The 15,368-nt window shown below is 41.7% G+C and overlaps 2 protein-coding genes across 2 annotated transcripts in view; both read left to right on the forward strand.

Annotated features, from left to right (window-relative positions):
- Positions 1-15,368, forward strand: part of LOC309702207 (protein NLRC3-like) — a 131,156-nt gene that overhangs the window by 20,538 nt on the left and 95,250 nt on the right. The window lies entirely within an intron of this gene.
- LOC309697225 (uncharacterized protein) overlaps positions 1-15,368 on the forward strand; it is a 33,322-nt gene that overhangs the window by 13,425 nt on the left and 4,529 nt on the right. The window contains exons 3-6 of the mRNA XM_082518971.1: positions 999-1,175; positions 4,264-4,443; positions 6,506-6,679; positions 13,215-13,388. Of these exons, the coding sequence (XP_082375097.1) occupies positions 4,268-4,443; positions 6,506-6,679; positions 13,215-13,388 (524 nt within the window). The 5' untranslated portion in view covers positions 999-1,175; positions 4,264-4,267. The remainder of the gene's footprint in view (positions 1-998; positions 1,176-4,263; positions 4,444-6,505; positions 6,680-13,214; positions 13,389-15,368) is intronic.

Consider the following 15,368-nt stretch of genomic DNA (forward strand, 5'->3'; position numbering starts at 1 on the left):
ATCTGAGCTTGTCATGTTCTTCTTCTTTGATCCTTCGTGTTTGTGCTGAACACTGCTGTCGCTCTCTTCCCTGTTCCCGCCCACTTTCTAACCAATCAGCATTGGAGCGTGCACAGCGTCGTCCACACTGAGCTTTGTTGTGAGCGCATGGACTCGTCTGCAGAACATTTGTATGGGCTCAAAATGTGGTCATAAATATTTTGTACTTGTAAATCAGGATTTGTATGTGTAAAAAAGATTTGCGTGTGCGTGAAAAAAATTTGTATGTGTAAAAAAGATTTGTGTGTGTGTAAAAAAAGATTTGTGTGTGGACTTAGCCAAAAAAACCCTGCAAGTTACAAGTACGAATTTTGACCCTATTTTTCTTCCTTTCATCTGATTGGTCAATGTCATGTCAATCACAAATGTAACTATTCAATCAGAGAACAGATGGGTTTGGCTGTCGGAGGGGCACTTTTTTGACCTGACGTTCCCGTCACAAGTGTCTTCTAAGTGAAGCTACCAGGTTCAGGTCCAGCTCTGTTTATCTGGAGCTGCAGTAAATGATCCGTCCTCACAAAGCAACACAGACACCAGATATGCAAACACAGCATCATACAACACAACCAAGAGATCCAAAGAATTATCTCTGCATTTCTGTGGCTGATGCTGCTGGAACGAAGCTGTTTGAAACCTTGTTGTTCTGCACTTTGGGACCTGAAGAGGAACCTGAACCTCTGTGCAGAGGGTTCAACTCTGAGGATTCCTGTTCAGTTTTTTTTATTTCACACGGCAAAACTTGACAACTTTATGATAAATGTACGACTTCAATGTGAAAAATTCATTTTTTTCTCTTGTTTGTTTGAAGCTGCTTCCTGTTGGCTTCAGCTGTTTGGAGTTTCCATTTTCTAAACTTCTACATTCTGAACCACCTTCAGCTCTGAACAGATGATGAAACACTGAATGATTTCAAGCTCACACTTTGTCTAATAAACTTACATCTTTCATTCTTTATACAGATTGTGGGGCTGTGGTTTGTCAAAGATCAGCTGTGATTATCTGGCAGCAGCACTGAAGTCCAACCCCTCCCATCTGAGAGAGCTGGACCTGAGTAACAATAACAACCTGCAGGATCCAGGAGTGAAGCAGCTGTGTGTTCTCCTGGAGAGTCCAGGATGTGGACTTGAAACTCTGAGGTCAGTCAGCATGTTTTAGTTGTGCTGAGATGAATAGGATGTGTAGCTTCTTCCTCACAGTTCTAAGTATCAGACACAACAATGAATAATCCACAGCTGACTGTCTTTAGCAGGTCAAAGGTCACGGCACACAGCAGACAGTGGGAAATATTATAATTCTGATCATTTATCAGCACATATCCATATGTATAAAAACAAAGCTGACACTGTGAGACTTGATCAGAGGTGTGATCATCACAGCAGAGGCCTTCGTGTCAAAGTCACTGAGGATCAAACAGAAACACATGAAGCAGATTTTCCTCTTCTGGCTTTTTATAGCAGATAACCTTCAAAATATTCTGCAGTCAATCAAAAACTGAAGCAAACCATGAATCAACATGTGAACATGACCTGATGCTGCTGAAGTGAAGCAAAGTTACAGAGGTTTGATTACAGACACAGCTGAGAGTTTGTAATCTGTCATCATTTTAAAAGGTTTAAATTTCTTCAGTATTGAACAGCAGAAATGAGGCTTTGTTTTCGGAGGCCGACAGCAGTGGACACAACAGCAGACTGGTGCGTAATAAGCAGTGAATAATGCAGGAAACAGATTTTTGAAGGTAAACTGTTCTTGAAGTACACTGAGAGAGAGAGAGCTGTGCAGGAAGTAAACGTCAAAGTCAGAGAGAATTCATGACGATGTTCATCAAACGTAAAGCAGAGTTTGGATCTTCTTCTGCTGCTGGTTCAGTCAGTTTTGGTTGGAGACAGATGAAACCTGCAGCTTCAGGATCTGTGAGCTGTCCACTTTCAGCCCCGACGGCGTGTCCGTGTACGTGCCGTCGAGTGAACGATCCACGCTCTGTGTTTCAAATTCAATTCAAATTTTTATTTGTTACGTACACAGTCATACACAGTACGATATGTAGTGAAATGCTTGGACAACTGCTCGTGACCTAAAGAGAACAAAAAAGGAAAAGGCTATGAATAAGATAGGAAATAAATATGAAAAATTAAAAGGGTAAATTTAACTAGGAAGGAATAAAATATAAGTTAAGGTTAAAAATGAAATAACTGTACAACACAAATTAGAATGAAGGGTAAATTTAACTGGGAAGGAATAAGATAAAATATATAAATTAAATTGAAAATAAAATAACTGTACAACAAAATACACAATATAGAACTATATAAGAATGTATGAACAAAATACACAAGAAGTATAAATAAATATATACACAATAACAGCAGCAGTGATTTAAGTGATGAAGTGAAAACAATGTCCAGAAAGTCCAGTGTGTGTGTAAGAACCATATGTGTGGGTCAGTACTGTGTGGTGGTGTGATTGAGAGACCGTATCGCCTGCGGGAAGAAGCTCCTCCTCAGTCTCTCTGTGTTGGTCTTCAGGGAGCGGAATCACTTTCCTGACCTCAGCAGAGAGAACAGTCTGTTGTTGGGATGGCTGAGGTCCTTCACGATCTTCCTGGCCTTGGTCCAGCACCGCCTGCTGTAGATTGAGTGCAGGTCAGGGAGCTCGGAGCGGATGGTGCGCTCAGCTGACCGCACAACCCTCTGTAGAGCTCGTCTGTCCTGCATGGTGCTGTTCCCGAACCAGGTTAAGATGTTTCCCGCCAGGATGCTCTCTATGGTGCACGAGTAAAAGTTCCTGAGCACCTTGGAGGGCAGTTGGAAGTCTCTCAAGCGTCTGAGGTGGTAGAGACGCTGACGGGCCTTTTTCACCACGGTGTTGATGTGACAGGACCATGACAGGTCCTGCGTGATGTGAACTCCGAGGTATTTGAAGCTGTCCACTCTCTCCACTGGGCACTCGTTGATGACGGGGGTCTGGTAGTTCCTCTCCTGCTTAGTGCTGAAGTCCACTATCAGCTCCTTTGTCTTACTGACGTTTAGAAGGAGGTTGTTCCTCTGGCACCAGTTCTCCAGATTCCTAATCTCCTTCAGGTAGGCCGTCTCGTTGTTATCAGAGATCAGGCCCACCACGACGGTGTCGTCAGCAAACTTTCCATCTTTGTGTGTTTAGCTGCTCTCATTTACTGTTTTATCTGTTTGCTTGTTGTTGAAATACTTTTGGGAGCTTTAACCTGAGATTCTGGCAAAATACATTTATATGAAAAATCGATTCAGGATTGAATGAATCAACATCGTTTTATTCAAATTAAAACCATTTAAATAGGAAAATCCTTTTTTTTTTTACACCCGCCTCTAATGCTGGGTAATGTCAGCTGGTCCATGTGCAGCTGGCTGTGAGGCTCAGGGAGCATCTACAAAGTGCAACACTGAAAGAACATCATCCATAAATATTGAGTAATAACTGGACTCTCATACAGCGAGACTCAAATGCCTTTAAACATTAGCTTATCCTGCTGATCCAAGTCCAACACTGAGTTTGTAAAAACATGTTTGTCAATCATTTTGTTTGGTTTCTGAGGAAAATGATTCAATAACTTGCTGCTAATACACAACATTTCATCATATTTCCTCATAATCCTCTTCTGTCTGACTATTTGATCCCATTTGAATTTGCAATAAAGGATCCACAGATTTTGGTGACAATAATGACAGTAGATGTTTGTGTGAAAGTGCTGGAAGCAAATTAGTGTGTGATGTTCTTTCAGTGTTGCACTTTGTAGACGCTCCCTGAGCACTGGTCTCACAGCCAGCTGCACATAGAGACCAGTGTTGTTAGTCCAGGTCAGAAGATGACTTGTTGGAATGAAAATGAGCTTGTAGTTTGTCTGCTTTAATAATGTGACTGGAAAAAGGTGTTGACTTCAAATATGTCCATTTCTTTCACACTTCACCTTTAAAAGTGAAGCCTTGTGGTTCCTGGAAGGAAAAACACGACTTTTTCAAGTCTTTGTCCTGTTTTTATGATAAATGTACGACTTTAATGTGAAACATTCAGAGTTTTTTTTCTCTTGTTGTGTTTGCTTGAAGCTGCTTCCTGTTGGCTTCAGCTGTTTGGAGTTTCCATTTTCTAAACTTCTACATTCTGAACCTTCTTCAGCTCTGAACAGATGATGAAACACTGAATGATTTCAAGCTCACACTTTGTCTAATAAACTTACATCTTTCATTCTTTATACAGATTGATGGACTGTGGTTTGTCAGAGATCAGCTGTGATTATCTGGCAGCAGCACTGAAGTCCAACCCCTCGTATCCCAGAGTGCTGGACCTGAGTGTAGACTGCAACAACTTGCAGGATTCAGGAGTGAAGCAGCTGTGTGTTCTTCTGGAGAATCCACGATGTCGATTTAAAACTCTGAGGTCAGTCACATGTTTTAGTTGTGCTGAGATGAATATGATGTGAAAGTTGTGCTGACACTGTGGATCAGTAGGCCCACACACCTCTATACAGGAAGTCTGGTTCTACTCTTTGTAGAACTTCTGATCCCTGATCCTCTGAGTCTGACTCAGTAGATAATGCAGAGTTCTGAGCTGATGTGGGTGAGAGGACTCAGGCAGCCTGACAGAGTTGATGTCCAGGTCTTCCCTGCTTGTCCTGATATACATAAACATGAGTATCCTTGCAGGTCAGATCTCATCAGTCACACCTGTTAGTGCAGTTCTCCTCTAGATTGTAGTGCTTGTAAAACTAGGATGATTTTAGGAGCCTGGACCGCAGATCTAAGGGAAGATATGACTTGGAAAGACTAAACCAACCTATTAGAGGTGTTTGCACTAACATAGATAAATACTCAGATTTACACCTTTAGTGTCTCACAAAGGGTTGAAAAGTGAATGTGCACAGAGAGGTTGGTGGTGAGACGGGCACTTCCAGCACTGTAGATGTGTTCCAGCTCAGTGTTCATGGAAATAATCCGGAGAGCAGGATTCCTTGATGAATGTCACATCTTCTTAAAGTTATAATCCACAGGGAAAACTGTGAAACTGTCGATCTGATATCTACTCAACCAATCAGGTGTTTACATGCCCTTCACTGATCTCCAGCCCCACCTTATTATCAGTTTCTCTCTCTTTTACATCTGAATTATCTTCACTTCACATTTCAGTCAGTTCAGATTTCATTAGCACGTTCACTTTAGCATAATCCATTTTAATCCAAACACCTTTCTCTTTAAACTCTGTTTGTCAGTCACAGTATATCCAGTACAATCCTCTTTTTCACTGCGTCACACACATTCAGAGATCAGAGTGTCCTGTGTGTGCTCTCATTCACTCACACTCACTCTCATATGGCTGAAGTCTGTTTGTACACAGGCTAATCTGGGACTCTCCACCATTTGACACTAGAAATAAAGAAGCTTCTTGGATGAGAGGTGAAAGGTGAAACGTCTTCAAAGAACTTAAAGATGTCCAGATGCCTTTTTTTCTAAGATCTTTAGATGACTGCGAATCTTCACAAACACCTCATCAGTGGGACTCTCAGAGCTACCAGCCCTTTGCTACAATCACAAAGCTCTTCATTGAAATCAATGATATCAAAGCTGGAATTATATGAGTCCAAGTCTTCTGCTGATTCAGCATCACATTCATCTTTGCTCCTTGTTCTGCATCCCCAACATGGACTTCATTCCTTTCCAAGCCAGCCTTGAGTGTCCTTTATTCAGCTCATCCTCTGCTTTACTTTTACACCTGATTTTAGCTGCTTTTCTTCTCTCCCTCATAACAAGACAGCTTCTTCTGCCTGAGAACATGTTGGAGTGATTTACTAATCCAGGGCTGCTTATTGGGGAAAATACTTCCTGTTTCCAAAGTAATCCCCATTTTTCCCAGAATGAAATGTAAGTAGAAATAAATGATCTAAGTGAGAACATGAGCCTTTAAAAAGGCTCTTCTGAGGCTGCTGCCAGTGGTCAAAGCCTCCAACAAAGCTCTGTAAGTACATATGTGATCATAGCTTTAGCTTTTAAATGTTTATTCTAGTTAACATAAATCAGGTGGAACAACTCAAATAAAATATCAAAACTATTAAGTGGTCATCGGTACTCAGTTTGTTCAATACTGAATACAATGGAGCACAAATTGTCCACGTTTCTGAAATATTTCTGGGTGTAACTGTCACCAAAGTGCAATTTAGACCTGGCCTGTGGTTGTTATCTAAGTGATAATCATCAATTCTACTAAAACAAATACAAAATAAATATCAACACATTTTGTTGATATCAAAAGCACACTGAACAATTCAGTGTGGTTTTACTGCTGTTCTCTCTTCACTTCTTCTCCTCTGATTCTCTCCACATGTTGCTCTGCATCAGTGCTCAGTTTCCTGACAAAACAAGATGAAATATTGCTAAATATAATAGTATCTCATTACACTTCAACATAAGTGTTTTATTTTTGTAATTGTTTATCTGTTATTTTTCAGACTGAGTCACTGTGACCTGTCAGAGAGAAGCTGTGAAGCTCTGGCCTCAGGTCTCAGCTCTCAGACCTCTAATCTGAGACAGCTGGACCTGAGTAACATCAACCTGAAGGATTCAGGCGTGAAGCTTCTGTCTGAAGGACTGAAGAGTCCACACTGTACACTGGAAACTCTCAGGTGAGATCAAGCATTTTTCTTTCATCAACTGACAGAATTAGCAGATTAATAATAAGGCAGTCCTCTAATAAGAGGAGAAGTGGAGGTGTTTTGAAGGGCAACATACTCTTATGTTAACAAGACAGGAAGTAGTTCCTGGGAACTGCTTCCTTTGTTATTGTCTAAGTAGAAACATGATGGTAAAACAGTGATGAGTTTGCAGAGGTGGATCCACAGCACACAACACAACAATGCTGTTGCGTGCTGAAAGCAGACTTCTCACAGATTCTGAGGCTGCAGGTTTCATCACTGTCCAACCAAAATTCACTGAACCAGCAGTAAATGAACGTCCAAAACTACACTTCATGTTTAAAAAACAGATGATCAGGGGGATTTGTGTTTACATCTTTTTTGTGTGATCTGTTCACCTGCTGTTTCAGCTGTTTGGTGGTTGTTGAGATGGTTTTGTGAACTTTTAGCTGAGATTCTGACGTTTCTGTAGATACCACACATGTCTAATTACTTTGTACAGCATGAATGGCCATAACGAGGTTTTTAACAGTAAGAAAAGTTGTAAAACGTAAGAAAATATAGTTAAAAGTCCAAAACCTTCTACGACTGGTGGCTTGTGGTAAGGAGCAGATCAAACGAGTAAAGAATTACATTATAATTATAAATGGCTTCAACAGCACATTCAGGTCTGTGAGACTCATTCAGACACTGAGCCGTGGCTCTGTGCTACATGCACATATTTCTGCATCTCTGCCATTCAGACACACTTTATATATAGTTTATTTTATGTAGTATTCAATACTGAACTGTACATTTAGTCTTTTTAAAGGCAGCAAGTTTTATTCAGTGTTTTCATGAAAGCCTTATTTTTATCCATTTACTGCTATTAGGAAGAACACGTGAGGTTTAAGACCTGGACCAGTTTGAAACCTTTTGTCCTCCACAGTGGAAAATGGGTGGAAATAAAAATGGGTCTCACTTTAGCCAGCTCCTAATTTTATCAGTTCTACTCTCAGCGTCTCCTGTATATCTCCTGTATAAATGTTGCACTCAGCTTTGTGGTCTCCAATATCACTGAAATGCAGCCAGATGCTGCTCATTTTGCCTTTTCACTCTTTCCTGACATGCTTGCATTTCAGTACAGCTCCCATTTCTCTGTGTACTGGTCTCTACCACTACCCTTGCTGTCTATGGGACATTTCCATCTTCTTTCACATAATGGTATGATCCCAGTCTGTCTCTGAAAGTGATTGGCCACATGGTTTGCTCATCAGAATAACATCTCAGCCGTGCTCACATTGATTATCAGCAAGCCTGAAAATTCATCAATATTTGACATATGAAATTATCTCATGGGCTGGATTTGGCCCACGGGCCATATGTTTGACACCCCTGGTTTACACAGTTTGGTATTCAATGTACAAGTGAGCTAGCTCTCAGCTAACTAGCAGACAAGCTAACTGCTGGGACTGCGTCTTTCTAACAAGAGCGTCAGACACTCAGACTGGTTTCCTTTGTGGATGATGATGTGTTCTCACACTGATCCTTCATGCTGATGCTGCCATCCACCCACTGCTCCTGGATTCCTCATCATCATCTCCATCAGCCCTCACAATACTCCACCTTCTTCAGCTTCATGTTCAGCAGCCTGGATGGACAGTAATTCTTTCCATGGGTTATGGTGGGACATTGAGAGCTGAAGTCAAACAGCAGTGAGAATGAAAGACTGATTCATTTCTATTTAGTCTTGTGCTGTGCAGCTTTGTTCAGAGCATTAAGGCCCAGCAAAGATCACTGAGGTCATAGAGTCCTGATGAAACCTGTGTGCTTATAGAAACTGAGACCAGATGAACCAGAATAGAAGGACATTAAAATGAAGTGTCAGCTACACAAAGGCAAAGCTATTCAGTTGTTGCTGTGAGTTATTTAAATGGAGGATGGAGTCAGACTTTAAGCTGCTGGACTCAGTCACTATATCCTGTTGTCCTCATAGAACCTGGACACACAGACTCACCTGTGACACAGTGACACACAGTGTGGGCTACACACACATTAGAAAGTGGATCAGTCACACTTGTGCAATCATTTGTTGTGCTGGGAAACCATGAACACTTTGAATCACATTAATGGCTTTGTTACAGCAACATTCAATCATGAGTTCAAAAGTAGTGCATCGTGTACTTATTTTAATAGTACTGCAGTATGAGAAGTGCAACATTCGGTGTGCAGAAACAGATCAGGTGCTTTCTAACAGCAGTGTTCCCTTTAACACAGCAGCAGTTCAAATATTTCTGTCAGTCTGAGCTGAAACATGAATCTAATCAAATATCAAATCAAAGTTCTTTGCCTCTGCCAGGACGTTAACATTTGATCTAGTTTTTTACAAAGTTCCCTCAGCGTCCAGAGCCACCAACATACCTTTGATCAACAGCAAGTGAACATTTATAAATGTGTGTTTGCAGAACAGGAAGCAGCAGAACTATTGTTCTGTTATCAGGCAGCAGCACAAACGCTCATCAGCTCATTTACTGTGCAGGACTTTGAGTGTGTGAAGTGTGTGTTTGTGCTGGATTTCCTTTGGAGAATCTCAGTCAGAAACCAGACAAAGAAAAACTCTTTCAACAGTCCAGGTTGAGTTGACAACATGAACTGCATTTATCTTCCTCTGACTGACATGTTCTTCCTCCTCTGCACCGAGCCAGCTGCTAAGACTCACAAGCTCATTGACATTTTCTGATGATAAAGAAACTCTCTTCTTCTGCACAATATGAGCAGCAACAGAGAAGAAGCTTTCACAGGTACAGATGTTGCAGCTGTGGCCAAGTACATGTGCTGCATGTTGGAGCAGCACTCTAATGGACAGGCCTCTGTACTGATGGTGGGCTCTGCTCTGTATCCACCACACTGTTCTCAGCTGAGTCTTCCTCCTGTTCACACTCTGATGAAGCACCAACAGGGCCAACTTCTTCTCTGGTGGCTCAGATGTTGTTGCTTCCACAGGTTTCCCTCCAACAACCCTCTGTTCCTGCAGTGAGTTCAGTAAGATCTGGGTAAACACTTGAGCTCCTTGAATCTGGCTCCAGCAGCAGTTTTCACATATACAATGTTGGCATTTTGCTTGCGTGTCTCCAGGTCTGTTCTGAATGTAGACTTGAATTTGACCACGTAGGCGGGGTCATCACCTGAGCTCTGCATCACCTGAGAGAGATGACAAAACACAGAATCACAGAGCATGAAACCAACGTTTCTCCTCCCAGAAGTTCAGTCACAGACCTGCAACAGAAACAAGAAGATTCAAATGACGCAGAGCTTTCATTTACTTACCGTATTTTCACGACCATAAGACGCACTGTGCTAAAAGGCGCAGTCTCAGTTATGTGTGCCATTACTGTATTTAACACACACATAAGGCGCACTGGATCATAGGGCGCATACAAGTACCGTATGCGTATTTAAAAATAAAGCGGGAGCAAACCTGAGTTCGGTACCTTATTCACATTTTTATTACCAGTAATCGTCATCATCAACAACACACAAGCATACAAGTGTGCGTATTTAAAAATAAAGCAGGAGCAAAACAAAGTTTGGTACTCACATTTTTATCATCAAACCCATCGAAGTCCTCATCCTCTGTGTCTGAATTGAACAGCTGCGCTAAATCTCCATCAAACATGCCAGGTTCACTTTCTTCACTGTCAGAGTCACTTTCCGTGCCGTGCGGCTCCTCGGAAATGATGCCGGTGTTCTGACAAAACGTCCTACCCATCAAGCTGGACGTTTTGTCAGAACACCGGCTTTTGCGAAAGCTCGAACACCAGTGCCAGCAGCCATGTTAACCCAAGCATCTACAATCCATTGGCAAATTGTGGCGTAACTCGCCCGGCGCTGCCTTCCACTCTTGGTGAAACTGTGGTCTCCATCGGTCATCCATCGCTGGATGTGTTTGTCGCCGATGTGTTTGCTGCAGTAGGAGCGGAAGATGGCCAGCTTTTCCTTATAATCCGCTGGAAGTTGCTGCGCTACCGTAGTCCTGGTCCGGATGGAAAAATGGCACCGTTTCATAAAAAGTGAAAGTGAAACTGCTTTTAGCCGAATGGTGACCGTCGTAACGCTTCTCCCACTCGTTCTTTGCTCGATGATCGCCTTATGTCCGCGGAAACTCAGCTGCGTCTTCTTGACCTGTCGGAGCTTGTTTTCCAGCTTCCTCCACTTGCGAACCATCGATTCATTAATCTTAGATTCTCTCGCCGCTGCTCGATTTCCATGTTCCTCCGCGTAGCTGATGGCCTTCAGTTTAAACTGTGCTTCGTAAGCGTGTCTCTTTGCCATTTTCAGGGTTGTTAAAACAACGATGTCCTGCATAAAGCACATACCTGTTCTTTTATACAGGTATGTGCAATAAAGTCAACGCACACACTTCACCCTTTAGCATTCTCATGGTGTTCTCTACTGCGTCCTACTTACAACACACAGGGCACACTGCGCTATAGGGCGCGCCGTACTTTTTGAAGAAAATCTAAGACTTTTAAGTGCGCCTTATGGTCGTGAAAATACGGTATATCCACAAACATGTCCTCTACATATTCATGCTGTATTTACACACACATACAGAGGCTGTTTGTCTCTCACACACAGACAGGACACTGAGAAATACATCATGTTAAATATACCTGCAGGCTTACAGCTGTGCGCTTTGTCCCTGTCAGCTGTGATTGCCATGGCAACCTTGGTGTTGTGCGCGATGCAGGGACGTGTTCAAAGGCAGACGTCTGGCAGCAGCATCATATTTGATGCACTATCTGTACTGAGTGTGCTGACTGTATTTCAAATGTCCCACTGCTGTGCAACATGAATCACATGTTCTGCACGTTTCTGTAACTCCCAGGTAACCATGGTTACCCAGCCACGCCCAGTAGTCTCCAGAGAGACGAACAGCTGGTTCATGTTGTAACGCCGTGGCTTTCGTAGTCTCTCCTTTTTCTACAGCTCATGTGTTCTTCTTGTGATGCTGCGTCTTGAGGCTCATACATGCCGTCATTTGTTGATCCTAAGAACGTTCCTCAGACCGACTTCTTCAACAACAGATAACTTTAGTTGTATCAACACTGCCTCCTGGAACAGTTTAAAATGAACATGTCAAAGATCTGTACCTGTCTCCATGTTTCTGTCCCCGCCCCTTTCTTTCTGTCCTGGGTCATGTGAGCGCTGCAGTAGTATTAGGCCCACCCTCAATGCTCTCATTGGCTGAGATGCATAATGACGCCCATTTCAAGCCAGCACTGATCAACATCCCTCCTGTGACCCATGGCTGTTATATTCAGAGCCAGTGAGCACTTTCACAATAATCATGATTTTAAAAACTGTGATTAAAATAATTGCTGACGTTAATCAGTTAATGAGTTAACGAGATAATAACAGGTTAAGTTGCCCTAATAATTAGACTTTGGTGACAAACTGATGTGATCTCCATGTTTCCTTTGTTGGACTGTGGGCGAGTGTCAGAACTGAATGTACTGAGTAACATGTAGAGTTTAAACATGTGTCAGTTCCAGTTTTAGAGCTCTAAAGTGCAGCTATCATGTTAGGAATATGTTAGGAATAGACAGGAACACTGAGCACACTGAGGTCAAATCTTTATTTTACCACTCGCTGCATTCTTGATGTTCATGAATTCAGCAGGTTCATGATTGTCTGCAGCATTAATCTCATATTTCCATTAAAAGTGTTGAATTTGACTGTTTGATGTTCTTTATGATCTCTGGCACCAGTTCATCTGTAGGCTGAGCTCAGTCCATCCATTTAGTGAAATGATGTTTAAAGGTCTCCTTGTTCTGTGAGCGTGCACAGATCCTGAAGCAGAAAGCCTGGGTTACAGAGAAATGATCATCACTGTGATGATGCTCATCATCTCTGACTGGGATTTGAGGTTTTGTCAAAGCAGCAAAGAAAGCCTGGCTATGTTGGACTGGGTGTGGCAGCAGCTCCCAGTTTGAGTTCAGGAGACAGACACCCTCTCTACTTTGAAGATCAGCTTCAAACTTTCCTTTTTGATAAAGCTTATAGTTCGAGCTGGATCAGGTGACCCTGAACCATCCCTTAGTTATGCTGCTATAGGCTCAGGCTGTTGGTGGACTTCCCATGATGCTCTGCTTTCTTCTCCCCTCTTTTCACTCCTGATGCTTTTATATGTCACTACTGCATGTCCTTAACTTTTGACTCTCTGTTTTGTTCTTGTCTCTCTGAGCTCATCTCTTCTCTTTCCCCTCACCCTGCAACCAGTCATGGTAGATGCTCCTCCTGGAGCCTGTTTTCACTGGGAGGATCTTTGTGTCAAAGGGAGTTCTTCTTCCCACCATCACCAAGTGCTGCTCACAGTGGAGGCGGTCACCTTACACTGTTAAACAGCTTCAGATGACTGTTGTTGTCTGTTGGGTATTGTCACTTATAAATAAAGTTACATTGAATGGATGTAAATGGATAGATGTTATTGTGACAAAGAGAAAACAACTGTTGACAGATAGATTGTTGTTTTGTGTGTCTGCAGTCTGTCAGGATGTCTGATCACAGAGGAAGGCTGTACTTCTCTGGCCTCCGCTCTGAGCTCCAACCCCTCCCATCTGAGAGAGCTGGACCTGAGCTACAATCATCCAGGTCCCTCAGGAATGAAGCTGCTGTCGGCTGGACTGAAGGATCCAGGCTGGAGACTGGACACTCTCAGGTATGGAGAGAAAATCTGATAGAGGAGGAAGAGCTGGAAACATTTCCCGTGTCTTTCACTCACTTCCTGTTTGTTTCCTGCAGATGACACATGAACAATCACACATGCAGGAATATTTTCAGGGTCAGACACACTAGTCTAGCTGGATAGTTCATGGATATTTATGTAGGGGTCCCCAAGGAGTCTGTTTGCAGGAACATTTAGGTCACAGGTGTACCTGATATAGATACCAGTGTACCTAATAAAGTGTCAGCTAACATTTGGAAATGGAAGCTTAAATAATGACAAACTGTACATTCACAGCTGAATTCACAATAAATTTGTTCTGAAGTGCACATTTTTCTGTTATTGTTCTCAAACAACAGAATGAGAATGAAATATTGATTCTAACAGGGCCCATAAACAGCATTAGCTTAGCAGCATTAGCTTATCAGAGTTTCTATCATGGTCACAGAAATCTTTAGCAGAGAAAAGTGGCCTACTTAGCAATAGCTGCTCAAGTTGTATAAAGAAAGGGAAAACAGTATTAGCATTAGCTGCTAATGGCAGCTTACTTAGCATAAACTGTTCACATCTTTATAATGCAAGGGAAAGGAGTCACTCATGGAAGCCTATTTAGCATTAACGTCTCACATCATTATAACACAAGAGAAAAGGGTATTAGCGTTAGCTACTAATGCTTATTCACCTCAAATTAGCTTTAGCTGCTAATGGTAGCCTACTTAGCATTAACTCCTCACTAATATAATGCTAATTCACATCAAATTAGCATTAGCTGCTCATATTGTTATAAGGAAAGAGAAAACGGTATTAGCATTAGCTACTAATAATTATTCAGCCCTAATTAGAATAAGCCTCTAAAAGCAGCCTACTTAGCATTAACTCTTCACATCGTTGTTACCCAACGGAAAAGAGTATTAGTATTAGCTACTATCATTTTTAATAAGTAAGAGAAAACAGTGTTAGCATTATTGAATAATGCTAATTCACACTAAATTAGAATTAGCTATTTACAAGAGCGTACTTAGAATTAGCCGCTCACATTGTTAAAAAGTAAGGGAAAACAGTATTAGTATTAGCACATAATGCTAATTCACGTCAAAGTAGCATTAGTTAATAATGGCAGCCTACTTAGCATTAACTGCTCACTAATATAATGCTAATTCACATCAAATTAGAATTAGCTGCTCACATTGTTAAAAGGGAAGGGAAAACAATATTAGCATTAGCTGCTAATAATTATTCACCTAATTAGAGTTAGCCCCTAATGGAAGCCTAGTTAGCATTAACTCCTGACATAGTTATAATGCAGGGGAAAAGGGTTACCATTATCAGATAATGCTAATTTACATCAAATTAACAATTGTTAATAATGGTAGACTTCGTATCATTAGCTGCTGTCGTTCTTACAAAGCAAAGGAAAACAATATGAGCATTAGCTGCTAATGCCTTTTCATCTAAAATTAGCATTAGCCACTAATGGCAGCCTACTTAGCATTAACTCCTCACTAATATAATGCTAATTCACGTCAAATTAGCATTAGCTGCTAGCATCAGCCTACCTAGCACTAGTTGTTCACATTGTTAAAAGGGAAGAGAAAACGATATTAGCATTAGCTACTAATAATTATTCACCCCTAATTAGAATTAGCCGCTAATGGCAGTATACTTAGCATTAACTCCTCACATTGTTATAATGTAAGGGAAAAGAATAAGACAGGTCGGGGTGCCCCTGTGGTCAACAAAGAAATATTGCATTTCCCACTTTTCCTGAAATTGTCGGTGCTCATCACCAACCTTTCTCTTCATCGCAAGCTTTGAAAAAGACATGTTTGGGGCTATGTGACATTTATAATTCTACTTGGTGTCACTGTCGCATTGAAGTTTCAATCAAGCGTTTAGCCGACGGACGGGGAATGTCTCAACGCGTAGAGAACGTCATTTCTGCTTCTTTTTCTTGCAACCGTAGCACGGCGATCG

This window comes from Aulonocara stuartgranti, assembly GCF_965226115.1.
Source record: "Aulonocara stuartgranti genome assembly, chromosome: 3".
Lineage (NCBI taxonomy): Eukaryota > Metazoa > Chordata > Actinopteri > Cichliformes > Cichlidae > Aulonocara > Aulonocara stuartgranti.